The 26,575-nt window shown below is 36.0% G+C and overlaps 1 protein-coding gene across 1 annotated transcript in view; it reads right to left on the bottom strand.

Moving 5' to 3' along the window:
* The window catches only part of patj (PATJ crumbs cell polarity complex component), a 168,624-nt gene extending 142,055 nt beyond the window's left edge, over positions 1 to 26,569 (bottom strand). Inside the window, exons 1-9 of the mRNA XM_079808025.1 lie at positions 26,514 to 26,569; positions 25,794 to 25,959; positions 22,945 to 22,999; positions 22,665 to 22,843; positions 15,242 to 15,415; positions 14,593 to 14,732; positions 12,842 to 13,022; positions 7,726 to 7,854; positions 613 to 849 (exon numbers count right to left, since the gene is read on the bottom strand). Of these exons, the coding sequence (XP_079664151.1) occupies positions 613 to 849; positions 7,726 to 7,854; positions 12,842 to 13,022; positions 14,593 to 14,732; positions 15,242 to 15,415; positions 22,665 to 22,843; positions 22,945 to 22,966 (1,062 nt within the window). The 5' untranslated portion in view covers positions 22,967 to 22,999; positions 25,794 to 25,959; positions 26,514 to 26,569. The remainder of the gene's footprint in view (positions 1 to 612; positions 850 to 7,725; positions 7,855 to 12,841; positions 13,023 to 14,592; positions 14,733 to 15,241; positions 15,416 to 22,664; positions 22,844 to 22,944; positions 23,000 to 25,793; positions 25,960 to 26,513) is intronic.
* Between the last annotated feature and the right edge of the window lie 6 nt (positions 26,570 to 26,575).

Raw genomic sequence — 26,575 nt, 5'->3', positions numbered from 1 at the left:
TCAGTTGTCCCTTTTTGCATTGTAACATTTTCATTCAAAATAAAAGCACATGTTGAACTTCAATTTCTCATTGCAGTAATACATCTGGATATTTTACTTGAATATTATTTAAATTATTATTTTACTGAATATTCTACATTTCTTAGATCCTCATTCTTAGATCCTCATAATGGTGTTTTTTTTTTTTATTATTGTAAAACAATGTTTTCTTTTTATTAAAGCAATTTTTACAAAAAGTAAAGGTGGTAAAACTAATACTGTTATATAAATACTTGTATATTTATTATGATATATTTCAATTGTATTTTATTTACATTACAGCAATGAGAATGTAGGTAAAACATTTGCTTAACTGTTAATAAAATAATATCTTGATGAAAAAAATAAATGCATGTTCAAAACATTGCCTTATGTTTTTCTTTTTAAATATAATCTTAAATAAAATACTGTACAAATATTTTAATAATTTTTAAATATAATTTCTTTCTCTTGGTTTTGGGGTGAAATATGATATTAGTTTTGTGAGAGTCTAAAATTCAATATTAAAATATGTAGCATAAAGATTGATATTATGTGACATTGCATGGTAAAGCTAATCAACATATTCCGTACCGTTTTGCTGCCCCTGCGGGATGGCACAGGAGGTGGAGGTGGCAGGGAGGTGATGGGAGCTGTGGCGGGGGCAGGTGGAGGTGGAGGCTGGGCTGCCCCCAGTGGGTCTCGTGCGATCAGCATCCGCACATGGCTACCGCAGGCTTGCAGCACCTGCACCACCTGGTCACTGGCCAGACCCCGAGTGACCGTCTCACCGATGCGCAGGATGTGGTCACCTGTTCTCAGCCTTCCGTCCTGGAAGTGAATGAGAGCAAGGAGGAGGAAGTTGAAGTCATCATTCATGAAGTGAATCTATCCATCCAACCAACCAACCATCAAAACAACAACAATAACAACAGTAAACCCCTCCCCAAATTACTGTAACAAAAAACAACAATCTAAAAATATGTGTTTCTTTTGTAATTCCCATTATTCACAACGATTGTCATCGGGAAAAAATAGCTTCCGGCGGTCAGCGGTACGCGAGTCAGCTTGCGCTAAAAGAGTAACCCCAAACGCTACATTTTGTTTTGCTCTATCCTCTGCACTTCTGCGTTCGTCAATAGGCATGTGTCAAGGATTAAAGGGTTACTCTTTTAGCGCAAGTCGACTTGCATACCGCTGACCGTCGGAAGCTAGTTATTTTAGTCTATAAAGTTGTAAATATGGATATTTTTCTTACATAAAAGTGCCACTCCGCTTCGGAATGCCTTGATTAACCCCCGGAGCCGTGTAGAGCAGTTATATGATGGATAGATGAACTTTTATGGACTGAAAATTAACCAACTGCCATTATTAAGCTTTGAAGAGCCAGGACATTTTTAATATATCTCTGATTGTATTTGTCTGAAAGAAGAATGTCATATACACCTAGGATGACTTGAGGGTGAGTAAATCATGGGGTAATTTTCATTTTTGGGTGAACTATCCCTTTAAGAGCCACCTCAGTCAGCACTTAAGAATCAGTTTTAGACTTTACTGAAAGTTACTTTTAGCTTCTTTATAAAAGCCTCCTACTCTTAGACAAGTCCAAGAATTTAAGTCAAAGCTTAAGACTATTCTTAAGAGCATTTCTGAGAAGTTTTATACATACGGCCGCAGATTATTTTTTTTATATGTCCTGATGCGTAAAACCATAGAATTCAAAAGGGTGTACTTTCTTTTTCACATGACTTATTATGTTAGAAATTATAAAATAAAATATTTATATTTACATTTTAAATAAAATTTTTATTAATGCATTATATTAAATTTAATTCTAAAAATACCAAAATATGTTTAATAATATAATATGTTTATTAAAGTAATATTTACAGTTAACTGTATATTTAATTTTTATATTGTTAAAAATGTGTTATATTTATATTTTATTTATAAAATTTTACATTAATATTTTTATATTGTGTGTATATATATATATATATATATAATATATATATATATATATATTATATATATATATATAATATATATATATATATATATATATATATATATATATATATATATATATATATATATATATATATATATATATATATATATATATATATATATATATATATATATATATATATATATTATATATATATATATAATATATATATATATATATATATATATATATTATATATATATATATATAATATATATATAATATATATATATATATATATTAGGGTTGTCAAAAGATTAATCGCGATTAATCGCATCCAAAATAAAAGTTTGTGTTTACATAATATATGTGTGTGTACTCTGTTAATTATTATTTATATATAAAAACACACAAAAGCATGTATATATTTAAGAAAAAAATATTATTTTTATATATAGAAACATTTATATTTATATATATATTATAGATTATATAAATGTATATACAGTATATACATGCAAATATTTCTTAAATATATACATGAATGTGTGTGTATTTATATATAAATAATAATTAACAGTACACACATATATTATGTAAACACAAACTTTTATTTTGGATGTGATTAATCGCGATTAATCTTTTGACAGCCCTATTATATTATATTATATTATATTATATTATTATATATTATATTAATTATATTATATTAATTATATTATATTATATTATATTATATTATATTATATTATATTATATTATATATATATATATATATATATATATATATATATATATATATATATATATATATAAAATTATTATTATTTTTATTTAATATTTAGAAATCCTACCATCCATTGGACGTTTATATACAACTTGTTGGGCACCCACACAGACATAAACACATTTAATCAGTTAACAATTGCAGGCCATATTATATGTCATTTTCACCAGCCCCGAAGAATAATTTACCTCCCAAACACAGGCCTGAGCCAAATCTCACATTTACAACCTAATTTGTTCCCATCATCCACAGGTGCAGGAGCCAAAAGTCTAACATCCACAATAACCGTGTCACTCTTACGTGGCCTTTCCTAACGGGCCTTTCCGGTCCGCTTGAGCTGTGAGACGTATTCTTCTTTCTAGGACTCTGGCAGACGGGCCAAATGAACGGCGAGAGGAAGGGGAGGACTAAAGAGTGATTACACAAAGCGCGGAGAGGAGAACAGCCGTCTTTGTGAAGCGCGAGACATGAAAGGCGTTTGATACATCAACTTGTGCAGGGAAAATCTCGGCAGCTTGTTCCTGCCACTGTGCTGGGGACAGCGGGGGTGCATTGAAGCCCACCGCAGCCATTAAAGGTTGAAATGGGAAACGCCAGGGATAACAAAGCCCTGATTTTGACAGCTTTTTTGGAGCATAAGATCCACTGATGTGTGAAATGCAAGCAATGTGCCTTTTGAACAAGAAGGGGTTTGTTGCCTGAGCTCTGGACACTGGGTGGGAGAGAAGAGGAGGTGTGTGTGTGTGTGTGTGTGTCTGTGAGGGGTCTAAACCAGGACAGGTTGTTTTCCCGTCTCTGTCCCTCCTGGCTAAGCATTGAAGAGAGTAAAGCTGACATCAGTAGGTGTGTATTGAACAATCTGCTTTTCAAGTTCCCACGTCAAAGGCTTTCCAAGAAGAAACGGACAGAGAAAAGTCTTCCAAATGGAATTACTGCAAACACATACTGTACGCAAAACGTTTCACTTTCGTATCATCTAACGGTTCCTTTAAATGTTGACATGTTAACAAAGAAATGACGATAAAAGAAAATACACAGTTACGGGTTCGACTCCTTTTGTCTTCAAAACTCCCTTAATTCTTCATGGCATAGATTTAACAAGGTGCATGAAACATTCCTCAGAGATTTTGGTCAATATTGACATGATAGCATCACACAGTTGCTGCAGAATGTGAATCTCCAGCACATCCCAAAGCTGCTCTATTGGATTGAGATCTAGTGACTGGGGAGGCCATTTGGGCTTGTTGAACTCATTGTCATGTTCAAAAAAACAGTTTTGAGATGCTTTGAGCTGTGTAACATGTGGCCAGATTTAATAAACAGGGAAAATTAGTGTGAGAGCGCAATTCCATAAAAGCGCCGATGGGAATGGACAGTTCTGTGCGCGATTTACTGACGACGCACAAATTAAAGCACACAGACGTAGCCGGATCATTTCCATAATGACCAATGCAATCTAACTGTTAGCGTCTGGTTTAAGACGCTTTTCTCTTCTGAATCATTCAGTAATGAAAACACGGTCAAGTGTTCTGCTGTGATCCTTGTTTGGAACTATTTTCGCTGCTGAAATAGAACAAAACAGTCAATATTAAGTCTAAAATGTAACTGACTTAATATTAATTGCTTTTTTATTGAAATGTCATATGAAATCAGTGTCACATTTTCAATCGTGATGGTATTCAGCACTTTAAAAACTGCACACCGCAGTGTGTTTACTTAGTTTCTTTGTGTGAGCTACGCTCATATGTTTCCCTTTCTCCTCATGAGGCTGCACGAGCCTCAACAGCACAACCCGTTACCGTCAGTACATATATTATATTATTGTTCACTATCAATCACCACTTACACTAAATTAATGCAGAATCATTCTCGCGGTTTGGTGATTCCCAAGTTTTTTTTTTTTACTGACGTTTTAATCAGGATACTTGTCCGGTCGGGCAAGTAAAATTCTCTCTCACTTGCCCCTTCAAAAAATCCACTTGTCACAAGCGTTAAAGGGTCATGAAACCCTAAACCAATGCTGCGTTCCAGTTAGTTTTTATTATGCCCTTCACTTGCTAACTTCCCTCCGTCTCGTTCACACGGATGTGCGTCATTGCTTACATTGCATGAGTGCCCACTACTGGTGGAACCTTTGCAATGGACTGAACTGGAACATCCTAAGCCCTTGATCACATGGAATCCACAATAGAGTTTATTTATAGAGTGCCAAAGTTATGACGTCATTTTGTAGGCCAAAACGCGGAATTGAGTTAGCATTTTAGCACTTCCGGTTCCCTCGCCCTAAAGTCTATGGGTTTTTTGAATGGGTTTTCGCTAAATCGCCTGAAATAAGGTCTGTGGTTAACAAAGCCTCGACATATTTTCACGTTTTGATCTATGACATAAAACACACTAGTTATAACCTCCTTGTGATTTTTAAAAACTTAAATTTGTGTCTTAAAAACGGTGGTTGCTAACAAGTTGCTAAAAGGGACTACATCCTTTGGCGGGGACTTTAGACGTCATCGTGACAAACAGGAAATCTCTCACTAGCCAGGTGTACTTCTTCTTATGTAGCGTTCACACCAGACCCAAATAAATCGCGCTATTCGCGCGAAGTTGGACGCTTGAACATTTTGAGTTTACTCGCTTCATTCGCGTATGAGATTCACTGCACAACAGACGCAAATTCACGTCATGGGAGGGGCTTCTGCCAGCCAGCTCGTCTCGTTGAGAAATGGCTGACATGGGCTGTGTTTACACGTCTTTTTTTGTTAAAATCTACTGTTAATGTGTGACAATAGGTAGTTTTAAGACCTTTTAATAATGTAGTTGTTTAAAGCTCAAATCTGTGGTTTATTTATAAAAGAGTGCCTATTTGAACATTTTATCTGGCGTTTTCGGAGTTGTGAGCTCCAGTGGATCAGCGGCGCTCAGCGCCTGTTAACCCCGGCGAGAGCAGCCTTTCCTCGGCTCGTCCTTCTGCCGTCAGCCGCTGGCTCTGATGTCTCTGTGGTGTCTCAAGCTATAATTCGTCCTGTGTAGATGTAACGGGCGATCTTTAGTCTCATGGATCTATAATTTGTTCCCTGGCAAATCGTTTAGGCTGAGGGCAAAGTGAAGTTTCAATACTTTCATACACTTTTTAGGCTGTAACTTTACGTTACCATTGTAGCCGACTAGCACTGACTTTGAATGTTTGACTGAATTGTTTGCTTTATTTCATGTATAGCTTATTATACCTTTTACGTATACTTTTGTATTATTGATCAAACATAAACTTGCATTTAACAAAAAGAGACTGGGTTGTGTTTCATGTCATTTAATGTTATCACAGTGATAATCATATTATCTGAAAAAAAAATAAACAAAAGATAAAAAATCTCAGAGAGGCACGCATAAACAAAATAAGTTACTAGCATTTTTGGAAAAAACGAATGGGCAATATTTCTCATGAAAAAGTGGATAAGTGTTCATACACAGCGCAGATAATAATGAGCGAGCGTGTTTTTTAATAAAAAGTTTGAGGAAGCTTGATGATGACGTTGATCATGATGTGCTGTAGTCCGTTTATAGCCTACCGTTAGCATTTTATATCTGACGGCTTCAAAATGTATACATTTTGGATTAACTTGTAAAGATTAGGGTCATAACTCTTTGTTGGACACAGACCTCTTCTTGTCTTCCGTGTGTGCCTCCACGACGCATGCGCGAGAATATGACGTAGCGCCGGCGTTCTGGAATCCATGAAATGCACACTTTAGCCCGATTTTGAGCACTACGCCGAGACCTAAAGCACGATCAATGTAGAATTCAACAGCTTAGATACGCACGTCTTCCTCTGCTTGTAAACAAATCGCTTCTGGGTCATGTGTCCGAACGCCGGATCTGCGTCATATTCTCGCGCATGCGTCGTGGAGACATACAAGGAAGACAAGAACAAGTTGGATAAAGGCGCTATTTTGATTTTTTTTGTGCGCACAAAAACTATTGTCGTCGCTTCGTCAAATTATTGTAGAGTCACTGTGGTGAGATGGACTTTGTAACGACGTTTTTAGTGCCTTTTATGGGTCTTGGGAGTGTAAATGTACTGAATGCCAATGGAGGCCTATCTGAAGCCTTTCTCAGCCATCAGCTTTCAACAAAAATATCTTCATTTGTGTTCCGAAGATGAACGGAGGTCTTACGGGTGTCGAACGACATGAGGGTGAGTAATTAATGACAGAATTTTCATTTTTGGGTGAACTAACCCTTTAACAAAAAAAAAACGAAACGGAATATAGCCTAACTACTTTGACAAGTGTTGATTGATAGGCTAAAGCATTGGGTTAACTCACTGTCGGCTGCTGGCCGCTTGGTCGTCACTTTAAAGAAGAAAAACTTTAATTTAACAAGCAACAAAATGCTTCAAACATTTGTCTAAATTAACTTAATAAAGAAACAAAACAAAATATAACTACTTGGACATTAAAAACAAAACTGAACTATTTAAATGGCTGCAACTAATGTGTAATAGGGAGGATAAAAAAAAACCACGAGCTCCAGTCGGACTCGGGCTGATAATTTTGATGAGCTGTCGGACACGGGCCGGGCTAGGGCCTCAGCGTCTCGGGCCAGGGCCAAGTTTTGAGGCCCGTGAAGGGCTCTAAAAACAATCCCCACATGTACTGAGGGGAGCAGAAGCTCATTAAATATGCAAATCTTATCCAATCATAGCCGTGGGCGTTTACTTCCAAGTCTTCAGTGCGGCACGCCCATCAAAACATTTGTTTTTCAGAGAGCCTCAAAACTAGCGCAGAAAATAGCCTATTACTTATTCATTATGATGTTTCTGAATGTAAAAACCACGCAAACTTCATAAGTTGACCTCAGACAACAATATAAAAAAATAACAAAAGCCAGCATGACACCTTTAACACAACTTAATGCTTCAGAAATGACCCATAATTTCCCCCAAAATGCATTGATAAAACACGCAAAGACAAACCTTATGGGCAACACTGTCTGGCACCACGGTCCTGACCACCATTCCGGTTGCCTTGCCTCCGACAATCCCAAATCCCAGGCCGGATCCATCGTTCACCAGCTCGATCTCCTCCACGTGACCCCACTGATCCTGCAAAAGACACACACAGGGGACAGTTTTCAATCTCTTGTCTTGTGTTACACATTAAGAGGTCAGTGGGCATGTGTCATAATTTACTTTGAGCCACAAAACCGTCTACTTAAAGAATAAAGATCCATTCAATCACCTTTGATTGTCCAAATATGGAGCGATTGCCGACCCAAGACCTGTGACTACATCCTGTGGCGGAGTCGTAATAGGGCACGAAATGCTAATGAACGTGTTAACGGTGTGATCCTGCAGAGGCTGATCAATGTCAGGGTCAGGAAAGCCCACGAGAGTCTTTGTGATCTCACGTCAGCCGTGCTCCTAATCACCCAAGTCTCCTTGGGCTCATATAAATGACCTGCAATCAGTACATTTCTGTTCTCTTATTACCAGGCCGTTATCTGCCGGCTGACTACCTCTGCAATTTTCTCACTATCTAATGAAACCCCTCCTCTGCCGTTCGCCCAGCCGCTCTTTCGAGACAAAGCTTTAGACTAGCGCTCATCCCGCTGTGAGGAGAAAAGAACCATTTCGGAGATAAGAAGTCCCTTTCTGAGTCCCCAAAGAAACAGTTGAGTCCTTTTTAGAGACTTGTACTTTGGTCGAAATTCACCTCTATTCAGTGGAGAGTGGTTTGAAGGAAGGTGAACAAGAAAACAAATTTGACTGAATTTGCGTACTTAATATATAATAATATATACGTACCCCATGCAGGATTAAAACAGCTACATTTAAAGCTCCAACTGATGACCCAAACATAAGAAATACAGCCAAAACAAACACCCAATCAAAATTCAACAGCCTATAACATCAAATCTGATTTGCCGACCATTATGAAAAATGGTAGACACTTAGAAGGTGGCTCAATTGAGCTGTGTATTAAATCTGGTGAGAATCGACCACAAGGTGGCGCTATAACCCGCTTTTGTTTGTAACATTGTCATTTACTCACCCTCAAGTTGTTCCAAACTTCTATGAGTTTCTTTCTTCTGTTGAAGGCAAAAGAAGATATTTTGAAGAATGTTGGTAATCAAACAGTTGACGGTAGCCATTGACTTCCATAGTCGGAAAAAAAATACTATGGAAGTCGATGGCTACCGTCAACTGTTTGATTACGTTACCGTCATTATTTAAAATATCGTCTTTTGTGTTCAACAGAAGAAAGAAACGTATACAGGTTTGGCACAACTTGAGGGCGAGTAAATGATGACAGAATTTCATTTTTGGGTGACCTTTCCCTTTAAATGATATTACTTTGCATCAACTAGTCCCTAGAACACACCAGACAATCGTAAAGTAAATGGTCCCAAACATAAGAAATACAGCTACATTTCCTTCCACAAACAGCCGTATTTCCTTCAGGCCAAAGCTTACATAAACATCTATACGTTAGCGACCTATAATGAGAAAGCCGGAAAACATCTCCATTGGGAAAAGGCTTGGATGTTATTCCTCCAGGAGTGGGAATCCCGGAGCAGTGTATCACAAGTCTTGCCTGCGTGAAACTTTCCAATGGAGTATAATTAGGATTCAAGATATTTTCAAGGGCTTCGGAGGTCTGGGTCTACAGAGAGATAGAAGGGCTGGGGAAGTGAGGAAAAATATACCTCTGCTTCATTTGCTCCTGCTCTCCTCCATTTAAGGAACGGAGCAGTGGTCCCTTGAGGTCTGGGCAATCTTAAACAGATAAATATTTTCTCAGCTTTAAACGATAAGAGAATAGATTGAAATGGAAAGGAAGGTGGGGGTCTGTTTGCATACGGGGGTTAGCGAGAGGACATAATACATGCTTGTGGGGTGACGTCTTCATTGCTAAGCTTTTAAGCTGACATATGATGATTGACATTAATAATTCTCAAGTCGCAGATTGACATATTTAAATGTAGTAACAAAAAAATGTGTTTGGAGTTTTACTTAACTCCTGAAAAAAAATTATTCACAATTCTAGATATATATCAATATAAATAAATAACAAAAATCTTATATATTTTATTTAAATATATTACAAAGCTGAAATAAAACAAGTTGTTTTAAACAGCATAAATTAAATACTAGTTCTTAATGAGGGGGCTTAATGAAGGCCTTCTGAAGTGAATCGTTGGGTTTTTGTAAGAAAAATATCCATATTTAACACGTTATAATGTAAAATATCTAGCCTCCGCCAGACCGCCTTCCGTACACAACTTTTTAAATACATTTTTAATATAACTCCGATTGTATTCGTCTGAAAGAAGAATGTCATATACACGTAGGACGGCTTGAGGGCGAGTAAATTAAGGGATAATTTTCATTTTTGGGTGAACCATCCCTTTAAATGTGGGAAAACAAATACTACGAATATTTATTAATATGTAGAACTGATAATTGATTCAAAATCTTGAAAAATTATTGACAAGACTGTATGAGAATTAATCATTAAATCACAAGAATTTACAATTCAAAATGTATATCAATATAAATAAATACAATTATTTATTATTTCAATATAAAAACAAATGTATTTTATTTAAATATTATAGCAAAATGCAATACAATTTTAATTAGCATAAATTAAAAGTGTACAATACTATGAATTGAATATGTATAAATTATATTTTAAGGGTGACAATAATTCAAAATCTTAATTTACAGGCTAAGAATTAATCAATCGATTATTTACAATTATAAATAAATAAAAAATGCATGATAAATATACTGTATGTAATGTATGATATAAATATATGTAAAATAATATACGCATGAAAAAATAGGGTTGTGTTTCCTTTGTTCCCTTTGTTGATTTTGAGTCGAAACATCACCTGGGGGGGTATTCCAGAAAGCAGGTTATGTGACTTACCCGGGTAAGTTAGCAGATAACCTCAACTTTCGGTTCCAAAAACGGAGGTAACTTTCAGGGTAAGTAACCATGGCAACTCACTCTCTCCAGAGCAGGTTATGTTCCAGGGTTAGTTTGCTTAATAGGTATTAAGATGTGTTTTATATAATTAATATAGTTATTAATATAACCAAATTTGTTTCAATTATATAATATTCAATGTTATATATTAATTCTAAAGAATTAGAATAAAAATAATTTCAAAATGTTAATTCAATTCAAATATATAAATATATATAAATAAATATATATATATATATATATATATATATATTTTTTTTTTTAAATTTATTTATTTATTGTCATTTCACACATTCAATTAATTAGCTTCAAACAAACAATATAATCCTTTTTCTCAGTGAATAAAGATTACTTGTTAAAAAAAGAGATTTTAAAGAGAAATGATTGCATAACCACCAAATAGGTGGCGTTGTGCACTAAGTAGGTTATGTAACTCGCCATTAAACAAAAGAAGAAGAGGAAGTAGAATGGCGAGCTTTTCCTTAGTCTGTTTGCATGGTGAATAATCGATTCGTCGCTCTGTTGAGAATGTCTTGTGTGTTAACCGGGAACATACTCCGAGTTGTCTGAACTAGCTCATGGATGCATTTTTGGAACCAGCATCCCTCGAGTAACCAAGATTTGGGCTAATCAACTGAGAGTTTAAGGTATATGTGAGGGTAAGTTAACCTTACTTTCTGGAATACCCCCCTTTTCAGATTCACCCAAATGGAAATATCAAACAAAACATTTTTTAACCATCAAAACCTCCAATATCACATCTTGACAAAGCTTCCTGTACCCGCCACTGCCTTCTGCCTTTACGTTGTCGGGTCATGTTTGTGATAAAGCCTATTTTATTTTATCGCAACAAACAGCAAACAGACACTTAATCTGACTTATAAACAAGTTCAGCGACACAGACTACTTTGTTGACATCTGGTGACAGATGAAAACCAGACTTTTGCTCCATTAAACACAATCCTGAGTGAAACGGCGCATGAATTAAACCAAAGTCTGGTTTCGATAAGCAGGACATGGCCTCGAATTAAGGATATTAAACAATTCAAATCGAAAAAATAAGCATTAACAGAGCAGACATACACAACCTGGCTCGCAACGCAAAGACCAAATCAAAACTAATGTCATTTTTTCCAACTGGCTTTGTGTGCATTCGCCGTTAATTTGAGAAGTTAGGGGTACTTAATTAAAGTAGACGAGAGGGAAGCGTTGTGTTTATTGTTGAAGGCTTAGGTTAATGCAGTTCATCTACTGGCTGTTGGTCTTTTCCAGCCTCAATTTCTCCTCTTCCAAGTTTATTCCTTTCAATGATAGAAAGGGCTTTCGGATGAACCCGAGAAAGTTTATGCATTTCGTTCTTCTTCTGTCTTTGGTTTAGAGCCGCTCCGATTATAACAGGATGTTTTAAGGGCTTTATTTTCCAGAGGATCTCATTGTAATAATGTGAACAAGACAAATAAATCGGCTTTTAGCTTAGGCTGAATTACTGTTTATAGCTCAGGCAGGTTAAATCAAGATGCTTATGCAATATGTTTTAAATTCTGTTGCTGGATTTGATAATCTGTACATGTTAGTGTAAGTGGTCGAAATTAAAACATCACCGATATAAACTATCTCAGTTTGTTTGGCCTCGGGAAAGATTGGGCTTCTTAGATAGGTAAGATTAAACTTGAAAACCGTGTCAAAGCCAAAAATGACATCTGCACCTTCTGCAAATGTATCTGTAATCTTACCAAAAGAAGCTAAAAGAGTTACTGCTAATACTAAAAGTATGTTGGTAAATAAAAGTAGTGATGCTAATAACTTAAAGGATTAGATCTCCCAATAATGTTATGTACTCTGTTCCCATTCAATGTTAGTTTGAAGTGACCACAGGCCAGAATTTGAAGATTGCTAATCAAATACGGTGACGGTTTGACACCATGATGTTTAGTCATGAGAGAACCAATGGCAGTTGCAAGTGCCACAGATGCCATATTTGATTTGAAGCTAATTTCAAAACAGCTTCCACAACCGCTGCAGAACTATGCGAGATACTATTTCTAGTTAAATACTGTGGACAACACAATGCGGTGCCATTTAAAACAGCCATACCGTCTGAATGGGTCCAGATGTGGAGAGACGGGGTTTGGCCGCAGCGTCTCTGGCCACCACCAGCTCCACTCTGTCTCTCTGTTGCTGGAGGATTGCGATGGCCTGCTGCTGCGTCACGCTCTGATCCAGAGGAATCCCGTTAATCGCAAGAATCTGATCGTTCTCCTGCAATCTTCCATCCCTGGAGATAAGAATAATCACAGTTTAACTTGCCAGTCAAAATACCAGTAATAAAAAAAAAACACGTAATTACTTATTTATTATTTTACATTAACCAATTCATATTTTTTTTATGGTGATGATTATTAATATTATTATTTTTGTTATTATAACTTTGATCATCATCATCATCATCATCATCATCATCATCATCATCATCATCACCATATTATAAACTTTGTTGTTATCTATTTAATACAATTTATTTACTAAATAAACCAATAACATCGATAAGAAGTATTATAATATTTCATATTATATTATTTTTATCCATTATCCAACTAATCCCATAAAATAAAAAGTATATTATTATTATTATTATTTATTAACCAATTTAAAAGGTTTTTATGATGATGATTAGGATTATTATTAATCATCTCCATATTATTATCCATACTGTTATTATTTTCGGTTATTATTATTTATTTATTTAATTCATTTAATTTTATTTAATAAATAATCCAATAACATCAATAAGGAGTACTATTATTTTTTTTATTATTATTATTTATTTTCCTCCATTATCCAACTCATCCCTTAAAAAAAAGTATTTTATTATTATTCATTCATTTAAAATGTTTTATGATGATTATTATTACGAATAATATTATTTTATAATTGTTATAACTAGTATTATTATCATCATCATCTCCACAATATCAATCCTGTTATTATTTTCATTTAATTTATTTCATTTAATTAATTAATAAATATATACCAATAACATCAATAAGTATTATTATTTTTATTATTTTTATTTTCATCTATTATCCAACCCATCCTGTAAAATAAAAAGTATATTACTATTTTTTTTATTTTTTTTATTCATTTTAAATGTTTTATGATGATTATTATTATGAATAATATTATTTTATAATTGATATTATTATTATGATTATGATTATTATTGTTATTATTGTTATTATTATTATTATTATTATTATTATATCATCATCTCCATAATATCAATAGTTATAATTTTCTATTCAATTGATTTAATTTAATAAATAAATAAATACCAATAACATCAATAAGTATTATTCTTATTATTTATTTTATTATTTTCATCCATTATCCAACTCATCCCATAAAATTATTATTATTTAACTAATCCAGTCAATCAATCAATCAATCAATCAATCAATCAATCAATCAATCAATCAATCAATCAATCAAACAATCAATCAATATTATCAATCTCATTTTAATTAAAATAAGTAAATAAATGTATTATCATGCTAAATCATAATTAGGCACAATTTATATTTCTCTACAAAACTAATAAACTAATTTATGCATTGCCTTTTGATCTACCAGATTTTAAGAAGCATAAGAAAGATTAAATTCAGTCAAGTATGTCCAAACTTTTGACTGCTAGTGTATATGATGAGCCTCAGAATCCAACTCGTTCACAACATCAAAACAACTCGTTGCAATTGCAAAAAGGAGAAGCCAAAAAGAAAGTGATCTAAAAAGAGCATAAAAGATATTTGAAGAAAATATGATGTATGAATAAAGCAGAGGGGTCTCACCTGTCTGCGACGCTCCCTGGCTGCACCTGTCTGACGAACACACCATGGCCGCCCACCCCCTCTGGACTCAGGCCCACCACACTGAAACCCAGACCTCCAGATAACGGCTTCTGTAGGCTGATGAGCTCCATCCTCCGGCCCTGCGTTCAACAACCCAGAGATGCTTTAATACAGATGAGAATACACCACCCATACTAACTGTATAAACAACACAAAGCTGGGGCAAAACATAGTAGAAACTATCGCTGCGACTGAAATTGTGTACTGTCTGAGTACGTACTACATTGCAATTTAAATGTACTTTGAAAATGTTTAAAAAGCATGTTCGATATAGTATGAATGAATGGACTACATCCGCCATTTTACTGTCACATGACCTAGCAGCGTCAGTTGCGTCGCTTCACCTCATTCATAAATCCTCTCCTGTGGCCTCATGGGATAGTTAAGTGTCCATTTACACACTTCAGACAGAAATAGTAGGTCATCAGGGAACTTCTGACCTAAAGTTTTCAGATTACTATGAATTCGGACGTACTACTTTTTTGGGGGTACTGTTTTTCGCATACTATATACTAAGTAAGTATTTTAAACAAAAACAATGCTTATGCAGAGAAAAATAACACAAAAGACATTGCTGCTGCATGTCCACCTTTGCTGCTGCAAGCATCCATCTCTGAAGCTGCTCTGAAGGTGCGTTAGTTGAAGCTGTACCATTGGACACCACGGATCCCAGGCTACTGGGCGGACGACTGGCACTGACGATCAGCTGGCCCTTTCTGGAGAAACTGAACTCACTGCATGTGTCCGGAGGCAAGCTGTTCAACTGCAAAGCAGAGCAGACAAGGCCATTAGCTATACAGAAAGTAAATTGCATAAATATAATAATAATAATATTTTAGTACAAGTGTTATTATTATCCATTAAGTGTTTGTCTACACACAATTTGTTATGTAGCCAAATATCAATTGTTTCCATTTAAGAATTTGTTTGAAATATATTTGAAAAATATTAATTCTACTAACAGTAATAAAATAATAATGCGATGGAAGGATGGAAGGATGGAAGGAAGGAAGGAAGGAAGGAAGGAAGGAAGGAAGGAAGGAAGGAAGGAAGGAAGGAAGGAAGGAAGGAAGGAAGGAAGGAAGGAAGGAAGGAAGGAAGGAAGGAAGGAAGGGAAATGCAAAGAAAGAAAGAGTGCAAAGAAAGAAAATTCAAAGAAAGAAAAATGCAAAGAAAGAAAGAAAGAAAGAAGGAAAGAAAGAAAGAAAATGCAAAGAAAGGAAGGAAGGAAGGAAGGAAGGAAGGAAGGAAGGAAGGAAGGAAGGAAGGAAGGAAGGAAGGAAGGAAGGAAGGAAGGAAGGAAGGAAGGAAGGAAGGAAGGAAGGGAGGAAGGAAGGAAGGAAGGAAGGAAGGAAAAGGAAAAAAGAAAATGCAAAGAAAAAAGAAAGAGTGCAAAGAAAGAAAATTCAAAGAAAGAAAAATGCAAAGAAAGAAAGAAAGAAAGAAGGAAAGAAAGAAAGAAAATGCAAAGAAAGGAAGGAAGGAAGGAAGGAAGGAAGGAAGGAAGGAAGGAAGGAAGGAAGGAAAAGGAAAAAAGAAAATGCAAAGAAAGAAAGAAAGAAAATTCCAAGGAAAGGAAGGAAGGAAGGAAAATGCAAAGAAAGAAAGAAAATGCAAAGAAAGGAAGGAATGAAGGAAGGAAGGAAAGAAAAGGAAAAAAGAAAATGCAAAGAAAGAAAATTCCAAGGAAAGGAAGGAAGGAAAATGCAAAGAAAGAAAGATAATGCAAAGGAAGGAAAGTAAGAAAGAAAGGAAGGAAGGAAAATGCAAAGAAAGAAAGAAAATTCAAAGAAAGAAAGAAAGAAAGAAAGAAAGAAAGAAAGAAAGAAAGAAAGAAAGAAAGAAAGAAAGAAAGAAAGAAAGAAGAAAGAAAGAAAGAAAGAAAGAAAGAAAGAAAGAAAGAAAGAAAGAAAGAAAGAAAGAAAGAAAGAAAGAAAGAAAGAAAGAGAGAAAATGCAAAGAAAGGAAGTAAGGAAGGAAAGAAAAGGAAAAAAGAAAATGCAAAGAAAGAAAGAAAGAAAATTCCAAGGAAAGGGAAGGAAGGAAGGAAAATGCAAAGAAAGAAAGAAAATGCAAAGAAAGGAAGGAATGAAGGAAGGAAGGAAAGAAAAGGAAAAAAGAAAATGCAAAGAAAGAAAATTCCAAGGAAAGGAAGGAAGGAAAATGCAAAGAAAGAAAGATAATGCAAAGGAAGGAAAGTAAGAAAGAAAGGAAGGAAGGAAAATGCAAAGAAAGAAAGAAAATTCAAAGAAAGAAAAATGCAAGAAGAAAGAAAAGAAAGAAAGAAGAAAGAAAGAAAGAAAGAAAGAAAGAAAGAAAGAAAGAAAGAAAGAAGAAAGAAAGAAAGAAGAAAGAAAGAAAGAAGAAAGAAAGAAAGAAAGAAAGAAAGAAAGAAAGAAAGAAAGAAAGAAAGAAAGAAAGAAAGAAAGAGAGAAAATGCAAAGAAAGGAAGTAAGGAAGGAAAGAAAAGGAAAAAAGAAAATGCAAAGAAAGAAAGAAAGAAAAGAAAGAAAGAAAGAAAGAAAGAAAAGAAAGAAAGAAAGAAAGAAAGGAAAAGGAAAAAAGAAAATGCGAAGAAAGAAAGAAAATGCAAAGAAAGAAAAAAAAAGAAAATGCAAAGGAAGGAAGGAAGAAAGGAAAGAAGAAAGAAAAAAGAGAGAAAGAAAGAGTGAAAGAGAGAGAGAAATAATTGTTTTTTTTAATACATTTGAAAAATACTACTACTACTACTACTACTAATAATAATAATAATAATAATACAAATATTTTTATTATTATTATTATTATTATATTACATTATAAAAAATAATTAAATAATTAAAACTATATTAATAACTATACATTATGCATAATTACATGCAACTAGCCCTAAACCCCACCCTCACCCTCCTCCTAACCCTATAGTAAGTACATGTAGTTCATTATTATTACTCACTTCTTAAATGCATAATTACACTGTAACACGGACACCTTCAAATAAAATGTAACCGTTTCAAATATATATTTATATTTAGGATAACCATGTACTGTTCACCCCAAAGATAACAACCCGCAGAGGAGCAACCATGTCCTACAGGCAGGGGAAAGGAAGGGAAAAAAGAAAAGAAAAAAATCAATACATTCCTCTGCAGTATTCGCTAGTCCCCAACAGGTAATGTATTAATGACCTTTAGACTCTTACTGTGGGAACTTATCAGTCTTGTGCTTATTTAGTCCGGGCTGACAGAGCAGGTTCCAGCCTATTTCATCGATACATCTCCGACAAGGCAGTTACTCAAACTGAGACAGTAGATATTAAGGCTTGATAGAAACTCTGGCTGTTGCCCGCCTCGACATACTTGATAGGTTTTTCACCTGACGCATTCATAGGCGCACGTCTGACCTTCCCAGCACTTAGAATATGAAGGCGAGCTTCCGTTATTGCCATTATCTTAATTTGGTGTGCGGATTGTTTATTGTAAAGAGGTTTCTTGTGTCAATAAAAACTCAGACTGAATACAAATAGGGACGAGGGACTTTCAGCATGCCGAGTATGCGGTTAAGAAACACATGGTCACCGGCTTGCATTCTGGGATGGATGCAAAAGAAACATGTTCGGTTTTATATATATATATATAAATGTCATTTCTAGCCTGATTTGGCATCATGGATAAACATATACTGTATACTGGATAACACACTGCCATTTTATCTGACCTTGGAGGTTCTTTACAATTTTGATGAACTGAAACATAAGTACTGCATTGAACTTTCATCAATAATACTGATGGGAGTGGAAAGTTCTGCGGTGATCAATGCGCAAAATAAAGAACAAAGACGCAGCTCATTTCCATAATGGCCAACAGAACCAAGAGCAGGGCAAAATAGCATAGGGCAGTGGTTTTCAAACTTTTTTAAGAGCGACCCTCTTTTCTTTTCTTTTTGTTGTTGTTGTCGCGACTCATATATAGGCCTACAACTAGGGATCGACCGATATGGATTTTTTAGTGCCGATGCCGATAACAATTTTTTTTCATCAGCCTTAGCCGATTCCGTCAATTCTAGTCAGAATATGAGTCTGATACTGCTCCGTTGGGCTGTGATTATGGGGCGTGTTTCAACCGAACCAGGAAAGACCTCAATTGGATAGACCTACAACCAATCAGAGCAACGGAGCGACGCATAACGTTAGTTGTCAAATGTCAACAGAACTCAACTGCACTGTGTTGCCATGTCCACGGGTTGAAGCGACCCCAATTATGTGATATACAAACCCAGGAATGCGATTTTTAGCTGCCAGCCCTGCCAAAATAACACATATTTTACCCCCCAAATGCCTTTGTTTCCCGGAGAACCCCCCCTGGAAAGCTATTGGGCTTGTTTTTGGCTAGTTTTGAGTTAGCAATTGGGCGGGTTTTGTTGTAAAAACTTGGCAACCCTGTCTGCACGCACGCTGGAATAAGTAGCCTTACGTTAGAAGAAAAAGACGAGTGTAAACGATCTTTGCCGGTGTTGTAAAAAAAGAATTTAAGGATACACAGAGTACTTACCAACACCATCATCATTTCTGAGAGAAATAGTAAAGGTGAATGCATATACGAACAAGTTCTCCGTTTAGGATTAGAACAAACTCAACCCAAGCGACTTTTGATGACGTGGATGATTACGTTATTGTTTATAATCTGTCCATCATCGTCTAAAGCCCGCCCTGACAATTTCATTGGTCCGAAAAGTTTCTGTTCGGGCATAATTACTTCTCTATGGATCAAGTCCAGACCGAACTGCCTGAGTAAAAATGTTGTGGGCGGGGCTAAATTCGGCTGGCATCCAGGCTACCGATGACCGATACGGGCTGCCGATTTTCTTGAGCCGATATTTGGAGTCGATACTGCTTTTGCTCCCTCAATTTACATCATAAAAATGACACAATGATCATGATGATAATTTAAAATTTACAATTTAAAAAAGGAACATTTATTGAACTAAAAAAAAACTATATTTAACAAATAGTAAAAACAGGTGAGGTAGAACAAGAAAAAAAAGAGTTCAGTGGTGAAAATAAATTCTGAAAATAAATATTTAAGCATAAATAAAATAATTACACTATTTGCACGCAGTGTCAACAAGCAAGCATCATAATAAAGTGCACACTGACTGTACTATACTTAATTTTAAAACTATTTACAACCTAGTCATTTAATGGTTACACTCTAAAAAATGCTGGGTTAAAAATAACCCAAGTTGGGTTGAATATGGACTAACCCAGCAATTGGGTTGTTTTGACCCAGCGGTTGGGTTAAATGTTTTCTCAAAACAACCCAATTGATGGGTTAGTCCATTTTCAACCCAACTTGGGTTATTTTTAACCCAGCATTCTTTAGAGTGTAGGTGCACTTAACTTAATCTCTTGTAGAGCAACACCAGCGGTAATTCAGGAAAAAATCTCCCAATACTCCACGTGAAACTTCAGTCTTTCGACCTTTTACCATCGTGTCAATTCTCAATTGATTTTGATTAATATGCACGAGGGAGGGAGAGCAAGACAGTTTGAAGACGGTGAGAGCTGCCTGTGGACGCCTGTCTGTAAATAATGCAGGGAAAAAAATATCGGCAAACGCAGCAGCCTTGTATCAGCCGATGCCGATACACGTAAAAATCGCAAATGTCGGCCGGCCGATATATCGGTCTAACACTACCTACAACCCTTTACATTCAAACAAGTCAAGCCAAGCTTAAGAATGCTTGTATACAATGGGCCATTTGACTGTATTCTCCATTAAACCAATAGATGGCACAAAAATTCAGCTCAGCACTTCGTTTTTGATTATTAATGCATTTGCAACGCAAAGTTGATTTTGCACTAATTTGATAGCTAGGCCTATACATGGGACGTTAATTAACTGGTTAACCGTTAACCAACAAGGATTTTAACTAATTCATCGTTTGATTGAAAAAAACAGGCAAGTCGTATAAAAATACCAGTAAATAAAGCGAAAAGTCAAAATGTACTACAAACATTATAAACTCTACAAACATTGCTATTGGTTATTTTAGCTCCCATCACTCCACAGCAAATTAGGAATATGGCGTGGCCCTTTTAAGAGCTGCGCACTCCCTGTTGAATGCGCTAGTAGTGGGAAGTTCGGATCATTGAATCTCGTTCAGCAAAATTAACAAATCTTTTTTCAAGTCATTTTTCAGCAGAATCGAATTAAAATGTTGCATGTACTTTTGGAATAAAAAATAAACTATAAGCTAATGCAGCCATGGCCAAACTTTGAGAAAAGAAAAGATTAATTATTTGCTTAAGCTGGGTCTTCAGGCCATGTATGCAGTCTGTTAGTTCACCTCACCTCCCGATCCAAATCATTCAAATCATTCTTTCCTTTGTCACTTCACATTTAAACACATCTGTTCCCTGGAAAGTATAGTTCACCTATCGTGTCTTCGGGTATGAGCCGTTAGTTCCGTGACCGTCATCATGAAGGTGACCGTCATCACCTTCCTTCCTTCCTTCCTTCCTTCCTTCCTTCCTTCCTTCCTTCCTTCCTTCCTTCCTTCCTTCCTTCCTTCCTTCCTTCCTTCCTTCCTTCCTTCCTTCCTTCCTTCCTTCCTTCCTTCCTTCCTTCCTTCCTTCCTTCCTTCCTTCCTTCCTTCCTTCCTTCCTTCCTTCCTTCCTTCCTTCCTTCCTTCCTTCCTTCGGCATTTTCTTTCTTACTTTCCTTCCTTTGCATTATCATTCTTTCTTTGCATTTTCTGATCTGGGCCGTGACAGCCTCATATGTAATACATGCGTCCGGAAACAGAATTGATTAGTTCATGTCTCGAGTCTTTGGGTTTGAGTCATTCGTTCATCAAGTCCCAGCCCCATAGGCAAGACTATGCCGTCACCGGAAACAGAAAAGATTAGTTCATCTCTCGAGTTGAAGCTTCCAATATCATAATATATATAAGTTTAGTTTTAGTGAGTTATTTGATGCTATAAAAACGGGGGGTGTGACGTCATGATTGACAGCTGAGATTGACGCCTTCTCTGAGTGAAGTTGTCACTGAGGCACTAACAGACTTTTTTCGGGATTTTTGGGAGGAGATTGGAGATTTCTACATTTCCATAACTGTTTATTTCACACCAACATAATTAATTGTTCTGCATCTGCGAGAGTGTGGGCGGGCTTTTGATAATGGCGCCTCTACTTCCTGTTCTCTACTGCGCAACTCCGGTCCCGAGATCGCTACTGCGCAGACTCGATCCCAAGATGTCAGTGCCGTGAGCGGGCCTATGAAAGCTTCAACTTTGGTCAGCGGAAGTCAATGAAGTAGCGTCGTCCATATTTTTTTTAGGGTCTATGGTGTGTGTCAGCGCGAGTGAGTGAGTGTGTGTGTGTGTCCGCGCAAGTAAGTGAGTGTGTGTGTGTGTGTGTCCGCGCGAGTGAGTGAGTGTGTGTGTGTGTGTGTGTGTGTGTGTGTGTGTGTCCGCGCGAGTGAGTGAGTGTGTGTGTGTCCGCGAGAGTGTGTGTGATTTAATCACTGTGTTTGTTTGATATTTTGCGAGTCCTCTGAGCATTTCCCCCCGACGATTCCTGGGACTGACGGTAGCTGAAGCTCATTAAATATGCACATCTTATCCAATCCTAGCCGTGGGGCGTTTACTTCCAAGTGTTCAGTGCGGCACGCCCATCAAATCCGAGTGTTTTTCCGAGAGGCTCAAAACCAGGGTAGAAAATAGCCTATTACTTATTCATTATGTTTTTAAATGTAAAAAACAACAGACGTCATAAGTTGACCTCAGACAACAGTATAAAAAAATTAAAAAGCCAGTTCATGACCCCTTTAAATGCCAAAAGAGGGTTTGCGCTTACACTAGCCGTTAATAAATCTGGCCCATAGTCATTCATTCTAAGTATAAAAGAAACATATGTTAAACTCATTGCAAAATATTCCGATGCAAATATACAAGTATTTTGTGGCCTTGGAGCTCACAGGAGGTGTGTCTTTGAAGGTTTATACGCTGATGTATTTTGTGCAAGTCTGACCTGGTCTTTAAGCTGTTTGACGGAGTGTTGCAGGGTGAGGATGTGGCCGAACAGAGGGCTCTGCAGGGCTTCCCTCAGCGTGCCGAGCCTGTCGCTGTGGGTCCACTCTTCTCTCTGCACCAGCTTGGACTGCAGCCTTTCCAAGGCCTGGAGCACCTGCTGCCGCTCGGAAGCAGACACTGAGAATACACACACACACACACAGTCAAGATATTAACCATGCAAAGAAGGATTAAATAGAGAACATGCTTGCGTGGATGAAAATCACAATTACTGATACCTGTAGGCAAGTTCTCATACATTGTCGTTCTCTTGATAGTTCAGTGCAGAGTGATCTGTGAAAGTGGATGGAAATGGATATTTGAACATTTTGAATCTTTTGATCTTAAATGTCCATGTCTTTGCACAAATATAATAATTATCATAATCAATTTAATGAATAAGACTGATCACTTGTGCGCTTAAAGAATTAGTTCTTAAAAATGAAATTTACCCCATGATTTACTCACTCTCAAGACATCCTAGGTGTATATGACATTCTTCTTTCAGCTGAACACAATCGGAGATATATTAATAAATATCCTTACGTTTCCAAGCTTTATAATGGCAGTGAATGGGGCTCATGAGTTTGAAGCTCAAACAAATGCATCCATCCATCATAAACGTACTCCACGCGGCTCTGGGGGGGGTTAATAAAGGCCTTGTGAAGCGAATCAATGGGTTTTTGTAAGAAAAATAACCCTATTTAACACGTTATAAAGTAAAATATCTAGCTTCCGCCAGACCGCCTTCCATATTCAACTTATGCAGAAACACGCAGTAACACCTCTCGCAGTTTAAGGCCGTTTTCACACCTGATATTGATTGGTTTGTAAACAATTGTGCGTCTGACATCAGTGTATTTGACAAGAATGAATGAACAGACGCATATCGTTGCCACTAGTGTACAGTGCGCATTTCTTGACTATTTATTTTCGTTTCGAATTGTTTCGTTTAAAAGTGGACATTTCAAGCTTTCTATACGCATATTTCTCATGTCTGTGATCGGTCATGTCTCATGTCGGTTTATTTATGAGACTTGTTCAAGAGCAATGCAAGTGATCGCTCCGGCGCCTCCATGTCAAGATTGTTGTCTGCTATAGCCTATTTGCTTCTTATTTATTAAATCCAGGCAATTGGCTGATGAAACGATTAAAATTAAGATACAATTTAGGGCTGTGCAATATATCGAAATATCGTAAATGTTCATATCGCAATATGCATATCGTAACGGCACGCAATATCTGAATGATTTTAATTGGCTACTTCAACATTGTAAAAAGTGTACGTTTTAGGTCGACGCATTTAGCAGAGAATAAACTGGGCACAAAACTGTTACTTATGTGACTTGCTTGACGTTAAAAAGAGTTATTAAACGCAATAACTTGTGAAAAACAACTCCTTGCAGTCTCGTGCTGTCTGCCACACACACCGAAAAGTGTGCACAAGCCACCTCTCTGAAAGTGTGTGATCCCTTCAGTTCTGTTTCGTGCCTTGTTACACACTCGAACTGTCAAATACACACACAGTTATGTCAAAATGGCTAATACAGTAAACCTGCCGCTGTCTGTCAAACAAGAGCAAAAGAGAAAATCACTCAGTGCTCTTGGCTGAATAACCTTTGTAGCTTTATTATGTATCAGTGTATATTTAATTAAAATGAAGACTACAGTTTTTAAATCTTATTTTTAATAACAAAGATAAATTAAAATAACAAAAATAATGGTCCACCCCTAGTTCAGGTGTGTCTGTTTACCTGGATGTTCTTGATGTTAAGTTATAGGTTGATATAACTATATATTACCAAGTCAAGCAAAGAGCTTTTGGTATTTAAATATTGGCATTACATTTTTTTTTTTTTTTTTACATTGATGTTAAAATTATATTGTCAGATTTGTGACATTCATTTTTGCTAAAACCCTGCAGGTCACTTTCAGAAGTTGTAGCGATGCTTTCTTTTCCCAGAAAGAATGTGAAACACATAAATGGTATCATTCTGATTTCTTAAATATTTTTTAATATAATTTAAATAGATTTTAAAGCAATATTGTATCGCATATCGAATATTTCATTATTTAACAAGGTATTGCATATTGCATTTTTCTTCAATATCGCACAGCCCTAATAAAATTTACACAAAATGAAATTCACTTTAAAGAAAGGCTTTCTACAAAATAAACCTTAATTCAAGTGGTCAAAATCATTTCTGACCTATTGCACATCTTTTCACTTTCATAATCAATATAGCCTAAATGAAATTTAAAAATAACATTATACTATTTAAACATAAACAGGAACTTCCTGTAAATGGTCTGAAAGTCCAAACCATACAGAAAATGCTTTCACACAAGAAACTAAACAAACCTTTGTTCAGTTTGATCCGGAACGAGACTACCTCTTTTCGTCTGACCAAATTTCGTCTGTTTGAATATGGAAGGCGGTCTGGCGGAAGCTAGATATTATACTTTAAAATGTGATAAATATGGATATTTTTCTTACACAAACGCTTAGCTTCAGAAGGCCTTTATTAACTCCCCGGAGCCGCATGGAGTACGTTTATGATGGATGGATGCACTTTTTTGAGCTTCAAACTCATGAGCCCCGTTCAATGCCATTTTAAAGCTTGGAAACATCAGGATATTTATTAATATAACTCCAATTGTGTTCATCAGAAAGAAAAAAGTCATATACACCTTGAGGGTGAGTAAATCATGGGGTCATTTTCATTTTAAAGTGAACTATGGTGAAGAAGTGTAGAAGTTTATGTGTGTGTGTGTGTGTATATATATATATATATATATATATATATATATATATACACACACACACACACACATAAACTTCTACAATTTAAGTTAATTTTATTTATTTAAATATTGACTTCCATATTTTTCACTTTCTATAACAGTGGGAACCCTGCAATGGTTATAATTCACAATGTATGCTGACATCATGTGTTTATTTTCATATTACCAAAGATAAATGATGGCATCTTATTAATATAAGACTCTATAACAATATCCTTTATACTATCAGATAGCAGTTTCTGCTCACGTGAGCAGCCATCAAAGCCAAAGTGAGAGTATTTACCTTACTTACCTACAATGTCCATACACTTGCTCTTGAGGTTAAATTAAATCTCTGTCGATTTAGACTCCCTCATAAAACACAATTCAACATTTCAAGTGTTGTTTAGGGCTCACAGATTGAGTCTGTTTTGTCTGTCCGTGTGTGTTTACACCTGCCCGAGCCTCACCTGAAACCAGGAAGTGCGTTATCATTCAAGTTTCCGTGAACTTTATTTAAGTTAAATACAATATAAGAACGAAACCATTATGTAACTGAAGGGAACAGAAGTGTTTATATTTCTACTATCTAATTAAAGCATTATTTATATCGTGTCATATAATATAAATTATATAAACGGAATCAAACAGGTGCATAAGGGCAAAACACCGAGTCACCACTGAAATCAGTGCTGTGAAACTTCGTGACAGTGTAAATAAGACGTTAAAGAATCATTCTATTAATCGAAAAGTACTTTGTTTTAAAATAATAAACATAACTTGAAAAGAATGAAATACAACTTCATACACAAAAGTGTTCCTGCTTCCCAATACAAAACCCCATTATGTGACACAGGCTAGCGCAGTTAGCCGGTTATAAAGTTGATTATCAGCATTAAACACCGTGAATAAGTTTAACCGATACTTGGTTTTACGTGCAAACTTGATATGCGGAACAATCCGGCTTCACTAAGTATAAGTATAAAGTTAAAGGCGTTAAATAAGAGAATTCTGAGAGACTTACGTGCTATGTGCGCGGCGAATCTAGTGCACTGTTTCTTTAAGAGCCCCGGCAGTCACGTGACA

This window comes from Gobio gobio, assembly GCF_949357685.1.
Source record: "Gobio gobio genome assembly, chromosome: 24".
Lineage (NCBI taxonomy): Eukaryota > Metazoa > Chordata > Actinopteri > Cypriniformes > Gobionidae > Gobio > Gobio gobio.
This window is presented reverse-complemented; position numbering and strand designations above follow the sequence as displayed.